This window comes from Salmo trutta, chromosome 29, assembly GCF_901001165.1.
Source record: "Salmo trutta chromosome 29, fSalTru1.1, whole genome shotgun sequence".
Classification (NCBI taxonomy): domain Eukaryota; kingdom Metazoa; phylum Chordata; class Actinopteri; order Salmoniformes; family Salmonidae; genus Salmo; species Salmo trutta.
In genome coordinates, this window is record NC_042985.1 from 37,231,279 (window position 1) to 37,246,278 (window position 15,000).

The window sequence follows — 15,000 nt, forward strand, 5'->3', positions numbered from 1 at the left end:
AAATAGCAGTGCAGTGATCACAAAACATATTATTTATATATTATTATATTATTTATATTGTTGTGTAATTTAAATAAAACTTAAGTCTACTTTGGTGAATTTGCGAGGCATGCAAGACAGATTACCAAGACATATAGATGGGTTAGCTGACACGAAATCAATGCGCATACTTCCGCGAGTTGTGATTGAGGATGGCCAGATAGCTACCAACACTGACAAGAAACTGCCATGTGGGGAATTGTAAGTAACTCATTTCAGCTAGTTTCATCTTGTTCTTGTTTTGAGGTATTTTGACTGATTTCATGTCAATGCAAATATGGCAAAAATTCACTAGCTAGCTAATCGTCAACTGTAAAGATGTATTTGAGAGACAAACAAGTGCTCATTGTGCAAATGTATTTATGTTTTCAATAAACAGTGGAGATTAAATATAGTTTACATGTCAACAATCTAACCCAACCCAGTCTGTTTTGCCCATAGTTGCTAAACAACCAACCCGTCTATGCACAAACAAAAAAAATTCTGCCGGCCCCCTCCTCGCTCTTCATCACGCTGGCTCGCCTGTAACTATTTGGACTAATGATTACACACACCCTTGCTCTTTCTCTTCGCTAGTGATACGAGTGTGTTCAGTCTTCGGTCTGTTGCGTGTAGAATATCCTAGCTTATTAATTGATGATAGGCCCTGCTTTACTGAATTTGAGAGACATTGTAAGCCAAGAAATACAGCTTTTGATTGCCGATACATAGGTCTAGTGCACGATTCTGACTATCTACCTGGTGACCGACCTGCCTATACTGTGCCCCTCCCCTCTCTCTCCATCCCTTGCTAGCTATCTATGAAAGATGCGAGTGTTTGTATTCTCGGAAGTACGGCAACTAATCAGTTTCTTCCATTCCAAAAATACTGAATCTTAGGAGTCGAATCTTAACACTAAGAAATGGGAGTCGACACGCAAGGAGTCGAGGAATCAATTATTTGGGAGTCGACTCTCCACCACTACGACATCGTCGTTAACAGTTGGAAAAATGGCAGAGAAAGACAAGCAACAGCAGCGAAGTCCTGTATTGCAATACTTTAAGAAGTTAGATGAGGAAGGAAATGTAAACTTTGCAAGGTGGAATTGAGGTACAGTAATGGTAGAAGAGGTGCAATGCTTAAACATCTGAAAGGGACACACTGAGACCCAACCCGTTGCTGGCAGCAGTGAAGCTGCACTGTGAATTTGAGTGGAATTTTATTAAATGTTATCGTTTGTCATATCCCTAGTTGTTTTGTCTTCTGCTCTTATGACCCAAATTTGCTCGGTGAATGCTTAAACAAACTGCAAAAGTCACCTAAAAATGAGGCATGCGTTGGCGGTACTGACTCAGAGAGATTAAACCAGAACTCACTGCTGTAAAAACATATTGCTTACTTTTCAAATGAGTTGCTAGAAGAAATTCTCCAGATTGCACTCCTTTTCCTATCCAATACTTACGTTGCCTTTAAATAAGTGGAGTATATGAAACGCTGATAAGCACTTTCAAACAAGAATCAAGCATCAGTACCTTTCATTTTTTCAGAGGAAATAGTTAAGTCATAGTTTTGGGAGGGGGAATGACATGCTGATTGAATGTGTCCGTTGAGAGAAAATGTCGACACTTTCATTCGAGTATAGGTTTCTGAACGTTACCTTTGGTTTGGTAGTGGGTGCGTGCTATTTCCAGCAAAACGAAGACGCTGGCCATGCCTCCAAGCCCGGCATTGGTGTACGAGTGTTCCAGACTAGAAACGGTGCACTTCAGTATGTCTAACATGCCTTTGTACACCTTCCTGCTAATCTCCTGAAGAGTAGAACACACACACAGTTTAATAGTAAGGTGTTATTTAATTAAAATGTTCTTTCTCCCCCTCTCTTGCCCCATTCCTTTCTCCCCACCTGGGTGGGTGGAGCCACTCACCACATCACGGATGACCTCCTGCCTGACATCCTCCTCTGACTGGACGGCCCGGTTCAGCTTGCTCAGCACGAAGACGCGTAGCTGCTCATTCTCCAGCAGGCGGCGCACCTTCTTCATGTTGAGCCAGCCCACGCCTTGGCCCTCCAACACGCTCTGCACCACCTCCTTCAGGAACTGCTGGTTCTCACTGGAACGGACACAGCTCTGGTTCAGTCACACTCCCCTTTCTTGTATGTCACCATTGGCTCTTAAGTTAGACAACCCTTCTCCTAAAGGGGATTGATATATTACCTATCCAGGTCTGTAATTTCACATTATATTGAACGTTTATGACAACCATCTTTTGTTTTTGATGGGCAACATTATACCATGAAGACATTATGCCATGAAGGTGGTAAACTAATTTAAATAAATGTCAGTCAGCGTTAGTCAGTCAGCAATGTCCTGGTAAGACAGTCTCATAGGGGTCTGTTACCTGGTGTTGTTGGCACGACCCTGGGGAGAGGGGGAGTCTCTCTTGACCGTGGGACTGTGCTTAATGACCGACGACTTCTGGTCAACGAGGGCCCTGGGGGGGCCACGGGCGCCTCCTGCAGGAGCCATATAGAACAGTGAGATCTCTCGTAAATACCATGGAAAGCACAAAACCATAACAAACGACAAGTCAGAGTCATACAAACAGAAATACTAGTTGACTTGATACAGGATGAGCTTATACACTCTACTACAAAGCCCCCAAATCACTCTACGATGTACTAATTAGATAACCACATCAAAGACTAATAGACAAAGAAGATGGGACACATCCTGTATATATGAAAGGACACACACACACACACTTTCAGTGGCAGGGACACTAGCTAATGACTGAGCTGAGCTACAGGTTTCATATTCAGACACTAAAAGGTGTGGGACAAATCAAAAGGGACATCACTCAGAAGGAGTCAAAATGGCGCTGTGCTTGGGCATCACACATTAGCAGAGAACAAAGGCGATGTCAGATTGGTGCGGAATCTGCATGGCAACAAGACAGACAAGTTGTGTCATGCAGAAAAAGGAAAATAAAGATGAGTCAACAATCACACACACGGCTAACGGGAAGATAGATATTGTAGAGTTCATACTGTTAGTCACCTTGTACAGTTAGACAGACACACACACGAACGCACAGTGCCATGTTATACAAAGGTATGGTGGATCACTTGCAGAGATTGGGCCTGTGAACAATATTATTATCAAACTGATTATAATATTGTTGCGCCTACATAGCTTACCCACTAGGCAGACGTCAGTTCAACGGCTTTTTTTGGTTTACATTTGGTTGTGTTGTCACATTTTGATTCCCTTACGTTGATGACTTTTTCCAAATCCAATCAGTTTTCCACGTTGATTCAACATCACACCTTTTTTTTTTTATGACTTGGAAACAATGTTGATTCAACCAGTTTTCGCCCAGGGGGGGTCACCTGTTTGACACTGAACATTTAGGCTAAAGGTAATGCCTTCAAAGTGAGGATACAAATAAATAAAAAACACCCACCAAAAATGTATTTGTTCCTTGTCATAAACAGACATCATCTGTTACCGGTATATCCGATTTTGTCATGGCATTACGTATGCATTATTGTAGGCTCTATGACCGCATGTTACCAAAGACCTCACCTGACAATGATGCCATTTTGCCACACATTTTCCGAAGTATCGTCCATAAGTTGTACAACATGCATCACAGCACTTCAAATAATTCCATTCGATCACTGTGGTACTGGTACAGACACTCATTAACCACAAAGCCAACTAAGTGTCCAATGACAACTCCAATCAAAACCAGTGACTATGAGTTTAGGAAGTAAGACAGAACAGCACTCTTGGTGCTGCGAAACTGCACTGCTTAATTTAATGATCAATTAAACAGTGATTAAAACTAACTCACAGCATTGGAAGAATGATGTCATGCCTTACCTACAGGGTGGCAGTTTTGATTGGCTAAGGCCTGCCTCCACTAGCAAGGTGATGGGAGGTCTAGGTGTGTGAGACCAAAGAGGTGGCCAAACAAGCAAATATAGCTTCTTGCTTGGCGAATACTGTGGAATGCAGACTTAGACTGGCACAAAAAAAAAATGAATGGCATCATCATCGCAATTTTTAATATGGGATGCACAGCTTCTAACAAGCTAAGATTGTGAGGGCCCAACCCAAACTAATACAAAGACGTGTAGATGGGTGGAGTGACTCGGCAAAGGTTAGTGATTGGGGCAACAGTCACTGTGGATGGTGAATGGACAACAGAACAGACTCGATGTATGACGATGAACGATGTCTCGATGGTACATGTCAGGTGACAGAGGCTTGAGCGAGGAGGATGCTGGGAGACGTAGTTGACTGGCTAGGAGAAACATGCAGCCCACACAGTTTTTAAAGGGCGGAACCCACCTTCTCCGCTCCCCGGGCCGGCCTCTGTAATTATCTCCATTAGAGAATTTAGTCCAAATACTGGACACAAAACCCAGAATTAGTGCAGAGAAGTGGAAAGAGGGACAGAGAGGGACACCGGACCAGACCGAACCAGTCTGAACATCAACCCACAACACACATGCACCGCAACACACTGACAGAGTGCACAAAGAAAGCAGAACCGAGAGAGGGAGAAAAAGTGCGAGGGAGACAGACCAAGGAAGGGGGCAGCACATTTTTAACAAAAAATAAATAAATACGTGACTTAACCTAAAAAGGTTATAGCAATTAAATTTCATGACCAATCAGATTTAGGTTACTTCTGTTAGGATCCGGACATATTTAGGGGTGGGAGAAAGCATTTGCCAATTTTAAGTGTCTATGTCCAGAAGAGCGCGTGTTTATGGGCCCTCTGACCATAGAGAACTCAGACGGAGAACACACAAGAATGATGGAGAGCCACTGAACAGGCCAGCAACAAGGCAACAGACTGCAAAGAGATCACGTCAGTTTAATCTCAATTCCAGTCCACTTGGGTAATCAATTGTACTTCAATCGATGAAATGAAAAATCCTCATCGAAAGCGATGGGTAATTTGCCATTCAGGAACTGAATTCATCTTCAAATATTGAGCGGACTTGAAATCAGACTTGATCCCAACCCTGCTGTGAAACCAAGAGAAAAACACCAAATTCCAGTGAAAATGCCCCATTAAAGGGATAATAGGTATGCAAATTAAGAGATCTGTCGTCTAGAAATGTGTGCATCACCGCGCATCAGACTCCCACCAAACAGAGAGGGATAACAAGGAAACAGAGGGAAGGATATGGATATACATGAATGAAAATACAGGTATATCTCCTAGTATGCAACCTGAGTAATATGGACTCAGATAGGTAGGGTCGAATAAGGGTCAAAGATGGAGCTAGTTGTAGGGAAAAACAAACTACCACACCAGACAATAACATACCCGGACTGTCTGGGTCAGGGCTACTAGTCGGGCTGTCATCTGAACAGTCAATTCAAAACAAATCAGCATCAAAAGGAAAAAAGAAACAAACGTTGGGTTTTGCTATGGCAGCTGTCACACACAGCGTAGGGCTATTGAGTTTAACACATGCATTTCTTATTTTCTCTCACAAATGTTCTCATAGCAAAAAATCAGGCAACCATGTGGGATTGGGAACATAGAAAACGGGGTACTTGAGAGAAAATTCTAACTTTTGTCAGGTCCTCAATATCCACCTAATGCCATACATCAACATGGCAGTCCAGAGGGGGATAAATACAAATTTAGAATGAAAGTCTATTCATTCTAAAAAAAAATACAAATATATAATAAAAATAAAGATTTCTACAAACCTTCCTCAATTTCGTCCTCTACGTCAAAATTAAAATATTCTATATTTTTGTAAAATTAAAATTAAAGAATTAGAGGGGAAAAGGCAAAAGGAAAGAAGGTAAAAATCTACAATATAAAGTTGCATGAATGCTATACTGTGTAGCCTAAACTGGCTTGCCAGACATTTCAGCATGAGCACTGAATGCTTACTTGACATACTGTCAATACTACTCCTGGTTACTCTACTTAGTGCAAACAAAGCAACAGCTTCTGAAGAAGAAATGAAAGAAGTTCAACACGTCAGTCAGAGTTACACATTATGGTCATCTACTCTCCTTCCTTCTCCACACCATTGAAAGTAGGCCTAAACGTCAAGAGAAAATCTTACTTTTAAAATAAAATATTCTGTTAACTCATACCCAAATAATGTTGTTAACTCATCCCATACTTGTATTTGTGGCCAAAGCATAAATTGGAGAAAAAAACCCAAAAATTCTTGCCACACAGAAAAGCTACTTTTGAACATACTTAAATACAAAATTGGAACAAAATTGGAACTAAAACTATTTCCTCATATAGGTCATATTTCAAAGAAATCTGGAAACACTGGACAGTTACTTTAAATTATTAAGATGACTTCAAATGGGAATAGTTTATGCTCAATGTGTCTTGTCATGATACGGTGTATACAATATTGTAGAAATGTGCACTCTGGTGATATTTGCACTCCAAATATGATTATTTTTAATGCCCATGACAAAACGAAAACATTTATACTTTGTAACCACTGCAAGAGCTGTATGACAATCCTTCAAACTTTGAAAGGGCACTGTTTTAGTAGACAGCCTGCCTCTTACTGCCTTCAACTGACAAACCTGACCACAATCTGCTGTAGGGCACACAAATTGTACAGAAAACAGATAAGAGGTGAACACAGCCACAGAGAGTCAAATTGAGAAGGAGATGAGATGGATAAAAGGTCAAAGAAAGAAAAAATAAAATAAAATGAAGGATGAGTGAAGATAACATGAAAAAGTGGACAAAACAGGGAAAAGGGCTCCATTTAGTACTGTACCTTTGAGATTGGGGAAGGGCCCAGCCCCAGCGGCCTTCTCCCTCAGCCCCCCCTTATTGGGTACAGACAGGTTGGAGAGGCTGAAGCTGGTGCCGTGGTTCTTGTACAGATTACCTGCAGTGATGGAGAGAGTCGCTGATGACCGAGGAAGTCTCGCAAATAAACCAACATTTGACCATGTCTCACCATCCTATAGTATAGCCATGATGATTTGCAGCCCAACGTTCCATTTCAATCCCTACCTAGCAAATATTGTCAATTTCTGGTTGTAAACTGTACATTTCTGGTTGTCTTCCTGGTTGAGAAGACCAACAACCAGTATTGCCCGCTGGGTAACACTTACACATTCCCCCTTCAGTGTTTTGGAGGACAAAGTGTATCTGTCACCGATCCAGCCCTTTCAGGTCTGATTATCATACAACTGAAATAGGCCCTGGTTGAGGAGACTCACTAGCAAAGGACATGAGGCCCCCAAAGCCATCGCTGCTGTTGTTGGAGATGGTGGAGTTTGGAGAACTGTTGCGGGAGTCGCCCTCTCCGTCCGACTCTCCGGGCAGCTTTAGGCTGCTGGGCCTCAGGGGGCGTTGGGCTCTGTGGAGCAGAACATGTGTTAGAGGCCTAGGGAAGTGTCACGTTTTGTTAGCGTAGTTTTCCGACTGCTATACCAGAGGCATATCATAGATGCAGAATTCAGAAGCTCAGATACTTAATTAGGTGTGTATGTTTAAGAGATGTATACATCACTGTTTTTTTAAACTAGGGTTTTCAGAACGTGTGGCTTATGATGCTTGTTTGTCTACAGTGTTATGGCGTAGGTGTGTTGTAACATACTTGTTGCCGTTGAGGTTCTGGTTGAACCGGGGCGTGTACGTCTCCTCTTGGTCTTCTGCCTCAGGGTCCTCCTCAGCAGGGAAGCCATACTGAGGCTCAAAATAGGGGTTGTCGTACTCTCCCTTCTTATTGGCTGGTCCCACCGGGGCAGCGTCTGGAGGAGGTCTGGAGAAAGGCGGAGCGCCCAGTCCCGGGACAGGGTTCTGTAGAGCTGCACTGGCCAACGCCTCCATTTCCACTGGTTCTGCCTGCTCCTGGACACAATGAACATCAAATGGTTACTAATGGTTGATACTAAATACACTTTAGATTGCCACTTTATAAGGAAGGAAAAAAAACTCAAGCAAAGATAGAATTATTACCATTGTGTTCTCACGGTTAAGAGTTATGAACAAATTCAAAAACGTCAGTTGCCAAAAATGGCAGTTGCTAAAAACAGTGTTAACTGCATCGTTTTATACGGGTGTAAATTGAGCGGTTCACTGACATTGTTGACTCCCTGGATGATTGTGCTGGGGCTGGAGCTGGCGGTTGTGCTGGAGCTCGAGCGGAGGGTTTGTCCATCAGGAGGTTCAGGAGCTCCATCACCCCCCTCGGGCAGTGCCTTCTCTTGAGGGAGGAGACCCTCTCCCTTAAACTCCTGGAACTCCACTTCGCTGGCATCTCCCAGCGCAGCGTGGGTAGGGGGATCCAGGTCTACGACACCAGAAGACAGATATTAGTTGCTATTGATGGCCAAAGGGTCACAAAACAACATGTTTAGCTAGTGACTATCTGAAAGGAATTGGTCATTTTAGGTTGCCATTTTTCAAGATGAAAACAACTGTCAGTTATTATAATAAAGGGGGAATTTACAGTTTTTTTGTCATAACAGTAAGTATGTGTAAGCTGGGTGGTTCTTGGGCAGCAATTACACAGGCAGCTCAATTCTGATCTTTTGTTCATGAATTTCACTGATTCAGATCAGCTCTTCTGCCAATAATTAGGCAAAAGATTAGAATTGGGTTGCCTGTGTAAATGCAGCCTTGGTGAAATAGCACAGATACTTACTTGGCATGTCCCCTTGGATGTCACATTTGATCATTTCGTTCACCAAGTCTCCAAGTGACGAGTAGGAAGAGCTGGAGTCATCGTAGCCAGCCTCGCTGTCGCTGCCACAGAGACAAAACAGAGTGGCATTACCCTGGACGCCATCTTGGTGACACCTTACACGTCTACAGAAGGCTAACCAAAAAACGCTAACTAAACCTTTATCTCAGACTCAAATGAACCTCAACTGATACATCATTTCTAGCAAGACTAGCAAGCTAACTATTGTGCCAACTAGAAAATCTACTAGTTAATGTTTAGAGTTCGCCATCTAGCGGCTAATGTGTTGTCTATCAACATTCTATAGCCTACCATGCTGCTGCTTCTGCAATGTCTCCGTGGGCCGCACTTGCACACACACACACAGAGAACTCACAGATCAGACACTGGAAAGGACCTCCCTTCAGATCTAGTTGTTATATGCTAAATGGCTCACTAACATGTTTTCCACATTACAAAATTGCTTTTAGACCTTTGGCAGTACCTGGCACCGAAACGACCTTTCATTTAACATTTTGTCAATTACGTTATCGCAGTAGTATCAAAGAATCGTTATGCCTTCCAACCGTGGAGGGGTCAGTGTTTTTTACCTGTCGTCTGTGGGGTCCGAGTCATTAGCCTCATCCTCTAGGGGTCCGCTCATGGCCTCGGCCAGCTGGGAGCTGCCGTCGTACACGCGGTAGAACACCGGCTGCAGCTGGTGGGCGTACCACTTGCCCTTGTCTCCGATCAAAGATGGGTCATACACGTCTGCAGAACACAGAGGTACGCTCAGAAACGCTACGAAACCTTCAAAACTTCCTGTATTGCTCAGAGAAATATACCAGAGTGCGCAAAACATTAGGAACACCTGTTCTTTCCATCACAGACTGACCAGTTGAATCCAGGTGAAAGCTATGATCCCTTATAGATGTCACCTGTTAAATCCACTTCAAATCAGTGTAGATGAAGTGGAGGAGACAGGTTAAAGAAGGATTTTTAAACCTTGAGACAATTGAGACATGGATTGTATGCGTGTGCCATTCAGGAGACTGAATGGACAAGACAAAATATTTAAGTGCCTTTGAACGGGGCACGGTAGCAGGTGGCAGGCACACCGGTTTGTCTCAACAACTGCAAAGCTGCTGGGTTTTTGATGCTCAACAGTTTCCTGTGTGTATCAAGAACGGTCCACCACCCAACAACTGTGGGAAGCATTGGAGTCAACATGGGCCAGCGTCCCTGTAGAATGCTTGAACACCTTGTAGAGTCCATGCCCCGACTAATTGAGGTTGTTCTGAGGGCAAAAGGCAGTGCAACTCAATATTAGGAAGGTGTTCCTAATGTTTTATACACTGAGTGTATATTCACATTTGACCTAAAGAAAATGCAATAATTGATAGCATAATTAACTTTTTACTTAACCCTTTACACACGTGGAAATAAGCCTATATGGATAGGGCTAAATTGAAAAGTTTCTTACAGAAGAAATATGAAACGCATATATGTAACAATTGAACAGTTTGTAGATGATTGGAAAAGTATTAGACCAAAAGGTGAGTACACAACAGTTCACCTGACAAGACTGAATCCAAACATTACCCGTGTTGATTTCATGTGCATTTTACATTTACTGTACTTTTGTCACATTTGTAAAAACTCTGGATACATTCAGTAACATGATAAGACTGTTCCTGGAAAATGTGGGGTAGGCACAACAAAAGGCAAACATTTATAAGGGTTTGAGTGAGAGAACTAAAGTGGCCACACAACCTTTCTAAAGTTTGCACAGTTCCTAAGCAATTTCAAAGCACTTTTATGACTCAAAGAAGAGTCTTCAACTATAAAAGGTACGTTTTTGAGCTCTCCTGCTGTGCCGTCGAGGAACTGTAGCAAGAATACTTGTAGTCGCATCGCATGGAACACAACCGTGCAGTCACACGATTACTGTTGTTGTTTACGCAGTCCAAAATGATCCATTATAAATCGCAATCTGGGACAGATGTGCATTATTTGAAAACGTGTTCCATTGCCAACATGACTAGCTAAGTTATAAAATATTATTTTACCGTGTTAGGCTTTCACAAGAAACAGATGATCATTTTTGGTGCGCATAGAAAGGAGTCATTAGTTCATTCAGGTGCGTCTCCTGCGGCAAATTTTCGTCACAATAAACAAACATAGGCTCATTCTGATCAGAACAACCCAGGGTATGACGCCATGTAATCTTGTAACTGTACATCAAACATAGTGACCATAAACATTGACACCTGTATATGATAAGTTTTAGGATTTGGAAATGTTAAGTGCGCATTTGGACTGTTTGGCTTACTTTAATGACATCAAAGCGGTATTTATTATAATCCTCAATGTCTCATCTTTCAAAATACATCGAGTCATCTCAATTTACACCATCTCCCTCACTCAGACAACCACAAATGTGCTAAAATTGCCCAATTACCAGGAGGGATGGGGGCAACTTCTAGTCGCTTGGTGCTCAAGTTCAAAACGTCTGTCAGTCAAAAACCCGCACAACGCTGTGAAGTGCAGAGCCAGAGCTCTAACTTCATGTATAGCATTTTACTGTACAGCCACTATGTTCCAATTTAGACAATTAGTGCACAAATCTGCCATTTTCAACTCGTATATTGGTATGAGTGTAAAGGGCTACACTTTACTTCACACTATAAATATCCCAAGCTAGCAGGAGTATAATTTGTGTCAGCTCTAACCAATTGTCAGACAGTGCATGGTATATGCAGTACAGCAGGTGTTTAAGCTAGGGTAAGGGACTTACTGTTGTGGATCCTCTGAAAGGCCAGGTTGGTGGGGTTGAGGGCCCACTCGCCGTAGTACTCCACGGCCTGGGTGTGCGACAGCTTCTCCGCGAAGCCTGAGCGGCGGGGCCGCGAGGCCAGGAAGGACGTGGCCTGGAATGCCACCACAGGCCGGGGAAAAAGGCGCAGCGTGCGTGTGTGCATCTGGAAACCCTGGAGCACGTTGGGGGAGTTGAAGAAACGCACCATGGCAACCCTGTTGGAGAAAGAAGGAAAGTTGAATGTGTTAACGCTTCAATTAGTCATATTTAAATTCAAAAAGCTTTCTTGTTTATCAAATTTACGTACGAGAGACATTTGTCTTTGGTATGAGGCTCAAATGAAACATTGTTTCACATGACATTATGACTGTTGAGTCATATACAACAGTCGCTAGGATCGGGAGAATAAAGCGCTGCTTTGCATTCTTAACAGCACTATCAACAAGGCACCTGGACGACAGTTCAGTCATGTGGTCAGGTGCCACAAAGAGGTACTTAGGAAAATTGCAATTGGCTCAGAACAGGGCAGCACGGCTGGCCCTTGGATGTACACAGAGAGCTAACAATAATATGCATGTCAATCTCTCCTGGGTCATAGTGGAGGAGAGATTGGCTTCATCACTACTTGTATTTGTGAGAGGTACTGACATGTTGAATAAACCGAACTGTCTGTTTTGAACTACTGGCACACAGCTCAGACATCCATACATACCCCACAAGACATGCCACCAGAGGTCTCTTCACAGTCCCCAAGTCCAGAACAGACTATGGGAGGCAACCAGGACTACATGGAACTCTAATCCACATCAAGTAACTCATGGAAGCAGTAAAATTTGATTTAAAAACAGATAAAATACACCTTATGGAACAGCGGGGACTGTGAAGCAACAAAAACATAGACACACACACATGCGCACTATACACACATGTACACATTGATTTTGTGTTATAGATATGTGGTAGTAGAGTAGAGGCCTGAGGGCACACAATGTTGTGAAATCTGTTATGAATATACTGTAACGTTTTTCAAATGTATAACTGCCTTCATTTTTCTGGACCCCGCACGCACTTCAGATTTTAAGAACTCAAGTGGGAACAGGGGTCAATCCATAAATTGTGCATATGCAAATAGCCCTTCATATGTATAAAATATCTACAATATTCAGGGACTAAATGAAATGGAGAGTTGAAATTCAACCAACCCCACACATTGCCTTGCATGGATAATATGAGATCTACTTAAAAAGGATAGAGAAACTTTGTTAAGCCTTGCCTGGTGGCCACATCCACAGAGTCCACGTCGTTGCCGTAGATGAGGGGGTTGAACTCGGTGGAGGAGGGCGACGCCTTGTTCTGGCCGGGGGGGAGCAGTGGTAACTCCTGACCCTCCTGAAACTTCTCCAGGTTCAGAATGGGTTGGGTGTTGAGACTCATGCTGGCCAGGGCCTGGAGCGGGTAGAGGTGAGGAAGGTTTTAATCAACACACTGTCGTGGAGATGAGATGACGGGGTCATTCGGCCCCACTAGGGTGCACTCTCACCTCAGGCATCAGCTGAAGGGTAGTGCAACAGAATGGTCTCACTAGGACCAGTGTGGAACTGTCTGTTTGGGGTTCAAAACGGTGCAAGAGAGCAGGACAGGTGTTCGGAGACCTCAAAATTTGATAAAAATGAGTCACAACTATTATCATTTATTATTTTTGGTTACCCCTTTATTTGTTAATACTTTTTAATTTAGTATTTCGTTTTTTTATGTAGTGCTGCTTCATTATTTTTTGTCTGTATGATGTATGTTCTCATTTGAGAATAAATCATTCATAAAACACAAGGACTAAGCTAGGAGGACTCACAATGTGACCGTTATAAGCTGACAGGTGAGAGTGTGGGACAAAATGAGGAAGCCCGTTCCCAGCAAATTAATCTGAAGAGTGCATGTTTCTGCAGATGCCTGAAATGGGAGCGTCATTTGGGAGAGGTTGGGGGAAGAAGTAACAGCAGAGGGAATTCACTAGCACTCTGGGATTGCTGCAGACTCATTCAGGGTTTTGCACGATGTTAGCACAGTGGATCATTTGATGGCTAGATCAGTCCTGGAAGCAACCTGTGTGTTACAGCAAAAATCTGCATATCCACTGTTTGCTTACAAGAACACTCATTGATGAAAAGATAGATGTGCATACATTCCGGCATGCTCAAGCCAAAACTAAGCAGCCAGTAGTGGGTCTTCAAAAATTACCTATTACGAAATCTCTCTATGCCACCAGTCTGTTACATCTCAACAATAGTGTATGACACTTCAGAAAACAATAACAAGCAACAACAAAAATATTTAAGTTTGGCGAGGAAGAACATCCGTGCAAGGAGCATGGCACATTCCGCAGAAGGAGAAATTAAGAACCTTATTGTCAGAGGAGAAGATCTGCTTTTGGGTGATCACGGTCAACCTAACCAGACACTAAGGAAGGGGAGGAAGGAGGGGGACAAGAGAGATGCCAGGAAGAGGATCACATGAAAAGGCTGAGCTGACCAATTGCTGAGCAGAATTGAAAACACACATGACAAAAACGGTCAAGATTGGAGGCTGTGTGTCCAATTTCCTTTAAATGGATTCCTTCCCTAATCTCCTCTCAAGCCTGACTACAAAACTGCTGAAAGGACGGGATGCTAGAAAGCAACGTGGAAACCTTGACTAGCCAATAAGTGGGTTAGTGGGGAGAAGGAGATGCCTCTCTGTTGCTTTCACATACAGTCCTTTCAGCTAAGTGGTTGCCAAAGAAGGGAGAAAAGGAAAGGTGCAGTTTTAAAGAATTGGGACATAGCCAGAGAACAAGAGAGAAAATGAAGTAGACAAGTAGAGAGAGAAGAGAGATGAGAGAAAGAGAACAAACACGTTTACAGAGATCAAACCATGACAGAGACGAGAGAGACACACAAACAAATAAACATGAGTGCGACACAACAACACACAAAAAGGAACAGTAATGCACCACACACACACACAACACAAGCTAGCCACTGTTAGCCTAAAGAGGCTATCAATGGTTACCAACTGAGAGGATAACCGGTGGCTACAATGGAGAGGTGATACTTAGACACAGAAGGGAGCAGATCTCTTGACAATAACAAAAAATAATTAAAAACGTTTTGGCTCTTCGTTTACTGTCCATACTCCCCCAACTCAAATTCTCCCCTCTTAACCTGTGAGATGCTGACATACACTGAGTGTAAAAAATATTACAAACACCTGCTCTTTCCATGACATACAGTTGAAGTCAGAAATTTACATCCACCTTAACCAAATACATTTAAACTCAGTTTTTCACAATTCCTGACATTTAATCCTAGTAAATATTCCCTGTCTTAGGTCAGTTAGGATCACCACTTTATTTTAAGAACGTGAAATGTCAGAATAATAGCAGAGAGAATGATTTATTTCAGCTTTTATTTCTTTCATCACATTCCCAGTGAG

At 42.7% G+C, this 15,000-nt stretch overlaps 1 protein-coding gene across 16 annotated transcripts in view; it reads right to left on the reverse strand.

Annotated features, from left to right (window-relative positions):
* LOC115167549 (MAP kinase-activating death domain protein) overlaps positions 1 to 15,000 on the reverse strand; it is a 68,340-nt gene that overhangs the window by 25,027 nt on the left and 28,313 nt on the right. For 10 of the 16 annotated variants that reach the window (XM_029722098.1, XM_029722095.1, XM_029722093.1 and 7 more), the window contains exons 8-20: positions 13,930 to 13,986; positions 12,806 to 12,978; positions 11,512 to 11,747; positions 9,326 to 9,485; positions 8,697 to 8,800; positions 8,134 to 8,342; positions 7,647 to 7,900; positions 7,267 to 7,406; positions 6,816 to 6,929; positions 4,378 to 4,437; positions 2,420 to 2,534; positions 1,945 to 2,131; positions 1,677 to 1,827 (exon numbers count right to left, since the gene is read on the reverse strand). In XM_029722098.1, the coding sequence (XP_029577958.1) occupies positions 1,677 to 1,827; positions 1,945 to 2,131; positions 2,420 to 2,534; positions 4,378 to 4,437; positions 6,816 to 6,929; positions 7,267 to 7,406; positions 7,647 to 7,900; positions 8,134 to 8,342; positions 8,697 to 8,800; positions 9,326 to 9,485; positions 11,512 to 11,747; positions 12,806 to 12,978; positions 13,930 to 13,986 (1,960 nt within the window). The remainder of the gene's footprint in view (positions 1 to 1,676; positions 1,828 to 1,944; positions 2,132 to 2,419; positions 2,535 to 4,377; positions 4,438 to 6,815; positions 6,930 to 7,266; positions 7,407 to 7,646; positions 7,901 to 8,133; positions 8,343 to 8,696; positions 8,801 to 9,325; positions 9,486 to 11,511; positions 11,748 to 12,805; positions 12,979 to 13,929; positions 13,987 to 15,000) is intronic. The other 6 variants (XM_029722100.1, XM_029722099.1, XM_029722092.1 and 3 more) reach the window with 4 other exon arrangements.